Source organism: Balaenoptera ricei, chromosome 18 (genome assembly GCF_028023285.1).
Source record: "Balaenoptera ricei isolate mBalRic1 chromosome 18, mBalRic1.hap2, whole genome shotgun sequence".
NCBI classification, from domain to species: Eukaryota; Metazoa; Chordata; class Mammalia; order Artiodactyla; family Balaenopteridae; genus Balaenoptera; species Balaenoptera ricei.
Window position 1 is genome coordinate 65,950,016 of NC_082656.1, and position 13,063 is coordinate 65,963,078.

General features: G+C 35.3%; 1 protein-coding gene across 2 annotated transcripts in view; it reads left to right on the forward strand.

The window, feature by feature from the left end:
• Positions 1 to 13,063, forward strand: part of GPC5 (glypican 5) — a 1,396,728-nt gene that overhangs the window by 254,646 nt on the left and 1,129,019 nt on the right. For both annotated transcript variants that reach the window (XM_059902813.1, XM_059902814.1), the window contains exon 3: positions 4,515 to 5,203. In XM_059902813.1, coding sequence (XP_059758796.1) covers positions 4,515 to 5,203 — 689 coding nt within the window. The remainder of the gene's footprint in view (positions 1 to 4,514; positions 5,204 to 13,063) is intronic.

Sequence of the window (13,063 nt, forward strand, 5' to 3'; positions counted from 1 at the left end):
AAATTTAAATCCCTGATTTAAGTGTCAGTAGTTCTTTGTACCTATAATAAAATGTCTCTAAAGGGGATGTGGGCTGGAAAAAATTAATGTAAAGTTTCTAGTCATAGGTGTTTTGCTGTTAAATTTTCACAGAATGTTAATGTTGAACATTGAAGTAGATGCATGGACACCAAGGGGGGAAAGTGGCGGGAGGGTGGTGGTGGGATGAATTGGGAGATTGGGATTGACATGTATACACTGATGTGTATAAAATGGATAACTAATAAGAACCTGCTGTATAAAAAATAAATAAATAAACTTTTTTAAAAAAAGGAAATTTAAGTAGATGCAGATAAACTTCATGCATTCCAAATTCACTTTCTACTTAATGAGATAATACATAAATTAATTTTCTCATAATGCTGGGAGAAATTATGTTTTTATTCAGTCAGTAATTAGATTGTAGCTTTTAATTCAATGTACCACTCTTAGGCATTAAAAGGATAGTTGGAAGTTTCCTGCCTTGATAGACTTGATCTGATATCACTGAAAAGAAGAGCTTATTGAAATTCTCAATGGAAAAACAACAAAAAGATCATTTTTCCTAGGCTATTTCTTAAATTCCTTAAGCAAACCTAACAAATGTTTATTCTAAATATATGTTACAATTTTAGGCACATCAATAAAAAGCTATTACTTGTATAGCTTGAGTAAGGGGTATTTTTTATTTATTAAAACTTTGTAATCAAAGCAACTGTATAGTTTCTCTTTAATAATTAAGTAGATATGATTAATTATTCAGCACCCAACCTACCTTGGATTTATAAACGCTGGTTTTGTATGTCAGTTATTCTTTTTCAGAACTGCAAGATATTTTGTTCATTTGACAATTCTTTTGACAAGTTTAAATTCTTGCTAAAATCATAATGTTAATTCCATAAAATGAAAGCACTCAACTTCATGGTAAACATAGTAGGAGAACAAAATGATAGTTTAGCAAATTCAGAATTAATACAAACAACTAATTTTTAGTAAATTCAACTTCTGATTTTATGAACTTTTCAGAAAAAATTACTAACAAAGTTATCCAATTAGCTGGCTTCTAGATTGTTCAGTTACTGATATGTGTTTATATATTAAAATTTATGAAGTTATTAGGTCCAAAGATTCATAAAAGTATGTTTATTCCTAAGCATTAAAGAATCAAATGTATATATTATAGAACAACTGTTCTCACCATTGATTGAATTTAAGAAACGTTTATTGATAGAATCACAAATAGACACATTCAAAAATACATACATAACATGTTTAGAGAATTCAATTAACTGGAATATGTCAGTATCAGATTTAACACAGATTGAAAGAAAAATCCTTATATTGTGATGGGTTAATAGCATAGTGAAAAACTGTTGTAGAATAAATCTATTTTTAGAAGCCATTTGTGTTCAGTATTTAATCAGATGTTGATATCTGAGAGTGTGCAATCTCTTATTCAAAGGGTAGTAAAATCAATATATAGTTAAGAAAACTAAAATTTTAATATATACAATATTAAGGGAAAGTTTTTAAATGTTGCTGTAATATGACTTTTTAATTTTTACCAGATTTTTAGTTATTTTGTTTAAAAAATAAAACTAAATCAGAGGAAAACTAGTCTGAAGTAAAGATTGTAGACCTTTTCAGAAATCTATTTTTTAATTATTAACTCAAACAGTATTCAACTTAGTTTATTGCAAATAGTGCAGAGCAGCCTTATAAAGAAATAACAATATTTAGAAATACTATCCTCATTTTTATTTTGAATGGATGCTCCTAAATATTAAATATATTTTTAATATTGGTTTCGTAAAATAAACTTGCAAAACCTACTAGTTATAGCATCTGAAAAGATAAATCCCATATATTCCTGAGTCATTGTAAATTACAATTTAATGGGAATGGAATTTATAAAGAAACATTTTATTTTTTACTTTAAAATTTTTTTTTTTTAAATTGTGTGTTTGAACATCATTTAGAGTTGGCAGGAATCAGATGGAATGCTTGTATTGCCTAGGGAAGCATTCTACATTAACTGTACAGGGAATCATATGGCAGGTATCAATGACACAAATGCAGCTATAGCGCATACCTTAGAAAACCTGGTGGAAAGCATGTAAGAGTGCCTGTGATGTATGGGTTTCTTTAAATCTATCCTTATCTTAAAAAAAACCCTAAATTATTTGCAAACATTGCTATTTAACCATTATTGGTAAATAAAATCATTGCAACTTCACAATTCATAGCCACAAACAAATTGCTGAGAAAAAAAATGAGCCTGTATTATTGAAGAAAAAAATATAGTCTCAGCAGTTTTATTTTAGTTCCAACTGCAAAGGTTTAATTTCCTTTTCACACTCACTCCTGTTGGTCTGTGGGGACAGTGTAGTGGCTGAGATGGAGCTCTGGGGTCAGACTGTCAGGGTGGAATGCTTGCATAGAGAACGTGTCTCAGATTACCTGCAACTGCAGTGTTTCAAAAACTGGCCAGATCAAAAGAATCACTGGGGCTGCTTGTCACATAGAGACTCCTGAACCAAGACAAATCTACTGAGTTGGAACTCCGGTGCAGAGACCCAGTGATCTGTAGTTTCCCCACACAGCCCAGGTAATCAGGCCAGTTGGGGAAACCTGGTGTTAATGCAGTCTCACTTGGCAGGGCAGCTAACCTGAATTGAAGGCTTCAGTCACCCTACTAATTCCATTCTTTCACACTTTCATTGAATACATAGTATGTCGCTTATTCTCTAGTGGGTACTGGAGAGGCGTGGCTAAACACAGGAGTCCTGCCTAGTTAACAATCTTGTTTCGAGTGCTCTGTGTTGCAATAGAGTTGCAACATCCTTTAAAGCTGTTGCCTTTGATTGTAGGGTAGGGGCACTTTCTTAGTTCCAGCTGCTATAACAGAATACAGTAGACTGGGTGGCTTATAAACAACAGAAATTTATCAGGGTACCGGCAGACTCCATGTCTGGTGAGAGCCCACTTCCTGGTTCACAGATGGACATCTTCTGGTCGTGTCCCCGTGTGGCAGAACTAGCAAGGGAATACTCTGGGGTCTCTTTTGTAAGGTCATTAATCCCATTCATGAGGGCTCTGCCCTCACGACCTAATCACTTCCCAAAGGCCTCCACTTCCAAATACCATTACATTGGAAATTAAGTTTCCACATAAGTTTTGGGGGGACACAAACATTTAGTCTATAGCATGCACCTTGAAATACCACACTAAAGCCGGGAACTCAAGAGGAGTCAGTCTTGGAATAGAATCAGAATACATGGTATTGTATTTTATCTGTCTGTGTTCTTTATGAAATTTTTTGTTTGTTTGTTTTTATGACATTATGGTATATTCATGACACAGTTTCACTTCATTAGTAGCTCTCCCTGCAACTCTGCTTTTATCATTTCATTTTATTCTACTGTTCATCTCTTTTTATAATGTACCCAGTGGTTTGATTGCTGAATTATTGTGTGGTCTTTTACAACCTAATTTAAAATAACTGTAAGATTGGGGTTATGGGAGATAATTTTATTGATGAATTTTATAATTAATTATATATCGACACAGTCCAGTATCATATTTAGGCTAATTATAAAATATAATTACTAGGATATCCAAGGTGGTTGGCTGCTGTCTAAAGTTATCATTTTGAAATACAATTTTCACTTGCTGATTACTACAACCTCCTTTAATTTGTGGATAAATCATTCTCTGTTCTTTCTGTGGAGAAATTGATTTGGAAGCATTCATTACAGAAGTAAGATAATAAAATATCCCACAGTAAAGTCTTTGAAGATAAGATGATTAAAACAACAGATGACAGACAGTTCAGAAGGCGGTCACACACTTACTTATTTTCATCAGTTAATGCAAGTTATGATTTTCCCACTGCTTAACAAGATTTGACAATTTTAAGGATGGTTTAATCATGAAATGGTTTATTTTCTTTTTAATTTGAACATTCTAGAAGCCTGACAATTCTCAGGTTTCCCTTTGGGAATTTAACCTCTCTTTGTAGTAACTAGTCTATAATCTACTAGCTTTCATTCTGAAAAAAGAAAAGAAAAAAGAGAAATCATAAAAATACAGTAAGTGTTGAGTCAAATATTTAATGTCATTGTCTTTTATAAATAATGAACTCATGATTGGAAATTGTTCTCTTAGTGACATTTTTTTTTCTATCGTTAGCAGGTTATGAATGACTATGAATAAAATCAGTGAGAATTTACTATACATGTAACTTCTTTCTGTACTTTTTGTGTCTGATCCTAGGAAATACATACCTATAAGACGTGTGTGTTGTGCGTAATGCCTACCTTCCACCAGGCATTATTCTTGGGAAGCTAACTTGGGTTTAGTAGGCTGAGCATTCCCATTTAGATTCTTAGGTTAGTTTTGCTGCATTAAGCTCATTTACTGTCTGGAGCAAGTGGATGAACAGTTTTAATATGAATACTAAGCCTTTTCATCCTTTACTTCTGCTTTTGTTACAGAAACCCTTGAAACTCTCATCAGACAAGCCGAAAACTACACCAGTATATTGTTCTGCAACACCTACAGGAACATGGCCTCAGAGGCCGCTGCTTCCATCCAGGAGTTCTTCACTGATGTAGGGCTCTATTTATTTGGTGCGGATGTTAATCCTGAAGAATTCGTAAACAGATTCTTTGACAGTCTTTTCCCTCTAGTCTACAATCATCTCATTAACCCTGGTGACAGTTCCCTGGAATACTCAGAATGCATCCGGATGGCCCGCCGGGACATTAGTCCATTTGGTAATATTCCCCAAATAGTACTGGGGCAGATGGGGCGATCGCTGCTGCCCAGTCGCACGTTTCTGCAGGCGCTGAATCTGGGCATTGAAGTCATCAATACCACAGACCATCTGCACTTCTCCAAAGAGTGCAGCAGAGCCCTCCTGAGGATGCAGTACTGCCCGCACTGCCAAGGCCTGACTCTCAGTAAACCTTGCTTGGGATACTGCCTCAACGTCGTGCGAGGCTGCTTGGCACCTACGGCAGAGCTTAACCCACACTGGCGCATGTACATCCGGTCATTGGAAGAGCTGTCGGATGCCATCCGTGGGACATATGACACTGAACACGTGCTCCTGAACTTCCACTTGCTCGTTAATGATGCTGTGATGCAGGCTCACCTTGATGGACAGAAATTATTGGAACAGGTAAGCAGCCACTCAATGTTTACTGATTTCTTAGAACTCAACAATTAGCTATATATTACATAAAGTGTGTTGATTATAAGCACATCATCGTGTACTTTAAATTATGGCAGCTTAACAAGCTAATACTTTAGGAAATGGTAGGAGAATGCATGAGTTATCATATTCAATTCTAAATATATTTGACATCTTACATCAAAATTTTGGTTAGCTGAAGTACCAGTTTCTCCTCTAAGTAGAAGTCTTCTTATACGGTTAGTTCAGTGAGGTAGAGAGGGCTCAGTTTTAAAATCAGGACCAGTATAGATTTGATTCTGCTGTCTGCCAGTAATTCTCAAGTCCCTTAGCTTCTCTGAGCCTCAGTTTCCTCATTGATAAGAAGAAAAGAGTAACACATAACTTTTGGAGTATTCTTTTTTGGGAAGATAGGCAATCATGTAGGCATACTACCTAGTATGGTGCCTGGTACTCCAAAAATGGGTGGTTATTGTTGGTATTTCAAAAGTATTCAGCTTTAAAATAGAAAATGCCAGTTATATAGTCATTAAATGAAAACTTGATATCTTAGGTTTCAAAAGTGTTTCTTCAGAGACTCTCCAGAATCTGGCACGGTCGTGGTGTGATGATTTTTTAACACATGGTGTATATGGCATCACAGTGCTTTCTTCCAGGAAGACTTTAAGAAACAAAATAATCAAATCAAAGGACATAAGAGTTTTCTATTTCACTCACCTTCTGTAGAACCATTTCAAAAAATATTCCCAGGCCCTTTAGTAATAGTTCTCATATCCCATACAGTGAAGTAAGACACGCTGTTGCTGTTTATCCTAAATCTTTTGTCCTGAAATAAAATTATACTCTTAGTGCCAACAGAATACATCTCCCCACCCTGGCACTGATTTACTGAATTAATAAACATTCTCATTATTGGCTTTGTAAGTCTGTTCCTTTCATTAATTTCCAATAGAAATTGGATATGAAAATCTTTATGTCCAAGCACATACCCCCCCTTTTCTTGCTAACTTTCGAGGTCTTTGCAGTGCCTGTGTGAGCCAATATGGTACCTTTATGCAAATTAGACAGGGTGTCATCTTTCGGTGGATGTCATGCCATGCTGTGGCTCAGCAGGTCCAGCGTGAGCTGGATTTCACTTCTCACTCCTGATCCATTCAACTGGGTATCCTTATGTAGTCAACAAGGCTCCCAACCATATGCAATGGTGCTGGTCTTTTTGCAGTATCTCATTCCTTTAGGGAGATCATACATGCACCAAAATTTTTGCAAGGTATATAATAAACCAACTCAAAATGAGGTTTATAATAGACTTCTAAGGTTTCATGTATTTCATAGTTATGAGGAATAAGCATTTAGGTGCAGGAAACAAAACATCAATAATATTGAGTATCTCCAGAAGGAAAACAGGTACAAGAAATCTGAAACCAAGTCTAGATTTGAATTATTATATAATTTCAGACAAGCCATTTAACTTCTCAGGGCCAGAGTTTTCTAATATATATAAGTGAGCTGATTTTTAAGATTCTTTTTATTATGTATTTTGGAGACTTGGAGGGCCTTTTTGTATCCTTAAAGTTTATCACATAGAAAAATATCTACTTTTTCTATTCCAAAGGCTAAACTAACACAGGTTTGTAGTTAGAGAGACATGTTTCAAATCCTGAGTTTGCTACTCATTAGTCATGTGTTCTGAACAAGCTACTAAAACCCTCTGAGTCTGTTTTGTCTTGTGTGAAGAAGGGAGTGATGGTTTAAGTGAGACAAGGTAAGGCTCTGACATTCGTAGATACTTGGTACCTGAGAAGCTTGCTTTATTCTTTCCCTATTCTGGGGCCAGCCCTGAGCAAACCTCAGTGAAGCAGGTTACTTTAGTATCATAAATGATTAGAATCATCATCATGCTTGTGTTCTATAAATAAATTTTAAACAATACTTTTGTCATATGAAACTCCTTGGTGGATTTTCAAAGAGCATTCTTTCCTTTAAGCAAATAATTCTATTTCATTTAATAAATGGTCCTTAACTATCTTGAAAAACATCAATTATTACTAATAAGTTGTAGATTCTTTTCCAAATAAAACAACTGAGATTTTCTTTTTAACTTATGGTGACAGAGGAGAAACTGACTTTAAATTCCTTGAAAATTGGCTCATTATATTTATTTCTGCCAACTTCAAAGTGATTTATAAGCTGTTTATCAAGCTTTGATAACCAGTTCACACATCAATGAATTTAATAAATTCAAAATAAATTACTGGTGAGCCAGAAAATAATGACTTTCTCACATTCCCAAAGCAATCTCTGAGATCTAGTACTTTCAAGTCTAGTCCTCAGTGAATACGTACAGACACTTTAAGAAATCCATAGGGGAACCTGATGTATCATACTTCCGCTGGATGAATTTCAACTGGAAAAAAAAATTCTCAGTTTCCTGAGAAAATTATAAATATCTTCTATTTGGTAAACCATTAAAGAAACAAAATCTAATTTATAAGAGAGCATTTAAATTTTATAATCGTTCTGGGGATTAAGACAAAAATCTAATAAAGCATTAACAGAGGCCATCAAAGTATGGAGATTAAAAGCACAGACTGTACTCTCAGACTGGATTTCCCATCTGTCTCTACCACTTACTAGCTGTGAGTTTGGGAACTTGATTATTTAATCTTTCTTGAGTTTCCTCTTCAGTGAAATGGGGCAATAACAAACAGTACCTACATCATAGAGTTCTTGTGAGAATAAAATGAGCTTCGGCTAGTGTCTTATACATGGTAACTGTTTAAAGCCTACTAATTATTAGTACATTATGTTCTTTATAAATACTTCATTGATTTCTCTGGTGTTTTAAATGCTTTCAAAGTGAACACCTCTTTCTTACTGTGGTATAGAATTCAAAAAATATTTTAAATGGGCATTTAACGTAAGCAGATAATTGTAAAGATGTTCCTTGAAGGAGAAGAAAAAACTGGAATTTTATTTATTTAAATTAATTAATTTATTTTATTTTTGGCTGTGTTGGGTCCTCATTGCTGTGCGTGGGCTTTCTTTTAGCTGTGGCGAGCGGGGGCTACTCTTCGTTGCGGTGCACGGGCTTCTCATTGCGGTGGCTTCTCTTGTTGCAGAGCACGGGCTCTAGGCGTGCGGGCTTCAGTAGTTGTGGCTCGCGGGCTCTAGAGCGCAGGCTCAGTAGTTGTGGCGCACGGGCTTAGCTGCTCCGCGGCATGTGGGATCTTCCCAGACCAGGGCTCGAACCTGTGACACCTGCATTGGCAGGCAGATTCTTAACCATTGCACCACCAGGGAAACCCCAAAACTGGAATTTTTAGAAAATATTATTTAGAAGTCTACAATGTGTTTTAATATTAATGGATATTAATAGCTAATTATTTGATAACAGTAATTCCCTTGTGAGGAAATGATTGAATGATTTTTTAGTAGGAAATGATTTAAAGGATTGAATGATTTCTTGGTAGGAAATTATTTATTCATTTTGTAAATAAAAACTTGATATTTTAAAAAAGTATATCTGCTATTAATTAAATTTAGAGTATTAGTTATTAATATAATTGAATGCTTTAACTTATTAAAGAAACAAGAATGCAGGATCTGGGTTAATTCCAATGTTTCAACCTCTTCTAAATGGAACAAACTTTACCAAGAAACTCAACTGAATGTTGATTCTATACAATTTTAGAAATAAAAAGTTTTTTTCAGCTTTATTGAGATCTAGTTGACAAAATAAAATTCTTCTTTAAATATTTGGAAGAATTCAGTAGTGAAACAATCTAGTCCTGGGTTTTACTTTGTCGAGAGGTTTTTAAAAAAATTTTTTTTTAAATTACTGATTAAATCTCCTTATTCATTACTGATGCTGTTCAGATTTTCTATTTTTTCATGTCTCAGTCTTGGCAGGATATATGTTTCTAGGAATTTATCCATTTCTTCCAGGTTATCCAATTTCTTGGCCCATAATTATTCATTGTAGTCTCTTATGATCCTTTGTATTTCTGTAGTGTCAGTTGTAATATCTCCTCTTTCATTTATAATTTAATTTACTTGAGTCTTCTCTCATTTTTTTCTTACTCTAGCTAAAGATTAGTCCTTTTCCCATCTTTTCAAAAACAAGCTCTCAGTTTTGTTGATATTTTCTATTGTTTTTTTCTGGTCTCTGTTTCATTTATTTCTGCTCTGATCTTTGTTATTTCCTTCCTTCTGGTAATGTTGGGCTTAGTTTGTTCTTCTTTTTCTAGTTCCTTGAGGTATAAAGTTAGGTTGTTTATTTCAGATCTTTCTTTTTCCTTAATGTAGGTGTTTATCAGTATAACCTTTCCTGCTTTTGCTGCATCTCATAAGTTTTGGTATGCTGTGTTTCCACAGCTGGGAGTTGAGGGTTCCCGCTAGATTGTATGCTGAGTGCGGAGTTTAGAGCAAGATCTGTCTCAGCCTGTGCTACCTGTTTCCATGTGGGTATTTTCTCATTTGCTTGATGTGCAGGAGTTTCTCAGCTAGTTTCTAAAATGGTTCTGTGTATACAATAGCTGTACATTGTATGTATCTTCGGGAAGAGGGAACTTCCTAGGGAAACGAGGAGCCTCCTATGTCACCGTAATGGGAATTGCTGCCACAAAAAGTTTCTGTTTTTAAGTCTGTACTGGGTTCCAAAGCATAATTTCCAACAATAAAAGTCCCACTCTGTATTTTTAAATAAAAAATCAGTTTTCCACATCTCTTACCTTTGCACTATTAGTACAGTTTCAGCTGATTGCAACCAAATTACTTTAGGATAGCTATGTACTTCAATTTCCATACCTTTCAAAATTGAGTTTAAGGTGAACTGTACACACTAATGCACTCTAATTAAACTACATTGTTGTGATAACTAATGTCTGATCACTGCTTCTCTACACATCTACATTTATCTGAAACTGTAAAATAAAAGCCTAATAAATTAATTATGTGTTTTTAGGTATCTCAATGATATCTTTATATATAAATTGAAAGAAAAATTAAAATGATAACCTGGGTTATTTATGGTAAAGCACTAATTTTATTTTATTTCTTCCATAGTGTGGTATATATTTTCCTAAAAATCACTCTGTATTCAATTTTACATAATAGGGACTATGGGACAAATAAGGTCAAGGCAACAGATTACTCTCTCAAGTCTGTGTCCTTGAAATTGCCCCTAGTGTGGGAATGGTGGGTGGTATATACATTCCAAGGATGGGGGGTGGGGGACAGGTAAGGAGCCTCTGATCTCCTGGGTTCCGCTCACGTGCCAACTGGCAGTCATGTCCTCTTGATGACCTCTTCCAACAATATACAAAAAGCCAACAATGCATTATTTCTGAAGCAAAGTTTATTTTTTTAGGAGCTTTCATTCATGTATATTTTTGTACTTGGCTAACAGAGAATAAAGGGCTGTGACCAAAGGTTATAAATCAGCTACCTGTGGACAAAGTTTATGAGTAGGTGGGCAAGACTTCATTGAAAATACCTTCATCATGTCATTTGATATATCTTGATGACATCTTCATCAAGATATCATTTTTACCTTTGCCTAATTTTTGTTTAACTGATGGGGTGGGCTAATATCGAACTTGTAATTATTATATTGTCCAGATGAGCTGGTTCTTTTGAGAAATAAGACTGGAGCTTGACAAGAGAAAAGGGAAAGGCATAAGAATTAAATTAGCAACAATTGAAGGGGGAAGACATAAGCTTCTAGAGTAAAAGCCAGCTCAGACAGAATCCAACGAAAGTGGGCTAACTGAAAATAGAAAAATCTATAAGCTAATAGAAAAGAAAAGGAAGACTCATTAGACTCTGAGAAGGTCATCCAGTCCAACTCATCATTCTAGATAGAGATCACTTTGAAAGGTTTTCACCCACTTAATTCTGGATACTAAATAGTGACAGGGAGCTTGCTCTTACAGAATTGGTAGCAGTAAAGCATGTAGCAATAATTAGTGGGTTTTTCTCTCAATGGTAGGTCCATTTAGTTCTTTTCAGATGTGGAATGAGACAGAATTTTCTGACTAGAGGTAAGTCAAAGGGTAATCCTATTGTCCATTGATTTTCTACTCAAACATTATGAAAAATTGAGATATTTCTATAATATTTTCAGCCCCAGCTGAAAATATTAGATCTGAATCCTTCATCTTTGGAGACTTGCTCCCTGCACATGTGGATCATGGGAGGAGGGGGTGTCCTCTTTGGCCCTTTGATAACCTCTCTTGAAATGATTGGCAGTGGTGAGGACCAATCAAGATCCAGGTACCTCATATGAGAGGTAAATCTAAATTTTTTTAGGAACACATTGGGTAACAAGCTTGCATAATTTAAGGACAGATGTTTTATAAGACTTTAAAAATATTGCATGATTAATTTGTGATTTTACCTTTCTGAGAAAGATTGTGGTATGAATTACTTGAGAATAAGCACTGATAATCATGATTCTTTATTTCTACTTAATTTCCTGGGGAAAAAAAAATTATTAAATGTCTTACGAAGCCCTGAAGTCCTATAAAGGGAAATCTGGGCACAGATCTCTGGGAATAGTGGTCCATCAGGTTTGTGGACAGCTCTAGTTGTTGGAGAGTTCACTCTTATGGTGAATGAATGTCTGCATCTTCAGTTGTCATGCCTGGTACTCTAGAATGGAATGCGTTGAAGATAGGGACTCAATCTTGGACATCTTACACATCGGCTATGTGAAAGATATTATTATGCTCCTTGCCTGATAGCTTCTTCTTTGTAGGCTTTTGACTCCCTTTTTATTCAATTCTTTACATGCTTTCTTGTTCAGATCAGGATTTTAGACATGCAGCTCTGTCTTTCTCTCCTGGAGGACCTGCTGACCCAGGATGGAGTCGGCCACACTGGAGGGAGCCGGGGGGTTGACAACTGGTAGACGTCAGGCATGAACCTTTTCATTCCCTCACCGTCAAAGCCAGATGCTTCTCCTTCCTCAGGGATCTGGAATCTGGAGGATTCCTGATTGTAGTCTCAGGACCCTATCAAGTATACTTTTTAGGAAACCGGGAATGGAAGGATAGTTTTCAGAACCTTTAAATTTCTTTCTCAATTTTTGCATCATGTATGCCTTTGTATTGTTATGTTGTTGAGGTTTCTCTGAGCTAACAGAACTCTTACACCCATACTATGAGCTTGTGTCTTCTGGGAATAAGAAGGTTTTAATAATACCCAGCGATTCTTTTTAATTTTTCTGAAATAATTTTTGCTTGAATTTTTAAAGTGTGTAACTGTTCATATACATTACTGATGTTTTTGGCTGGTTTGGAACAGTTCTCCTCTACCTTAAATGGTATAAATTGTCTCTAAATTGGATACTGCATAAAAATTTGTTTTTTTCCTTAAGTGCAGCAAGGATGTGATATTTCTGTTGGAGTTTTTGCCTCTCCTTTTTTACCTGAGTGTTTTCGGAATGCAACAAAGCTTTCTTGGTTGGAGATTTTTAATGCATTGATTTTTAATGCAAATAATTTTTAAGTGCATTGATAATTTTGCTTCTGCAGGTAATTTTGTGTACATTTGCTGTCTTTTTTTTTCTTTGAGAGTTTGTAAACTGGTATTAAGTCAGTCTCATAAATCAGCAGTCTTTTGTCTTCACCAATTAAGAGGTCTCCATTTTCTGATGCCTTTGACATATGCAATTCCACATTTCCACGATTCATGTTGTCCTTCCCCAGAACAGCAGCCCAGTATCTCCTCTCTAGCAAGTGTTCATTTAGAGTCTTGATCAGACTCTCTTTATTATTAAAAACTCAATCCAAAGACAAGGTTTTATGAGAGGTTTTTATTTTTTCCTTCTAAATTAATTTTGCC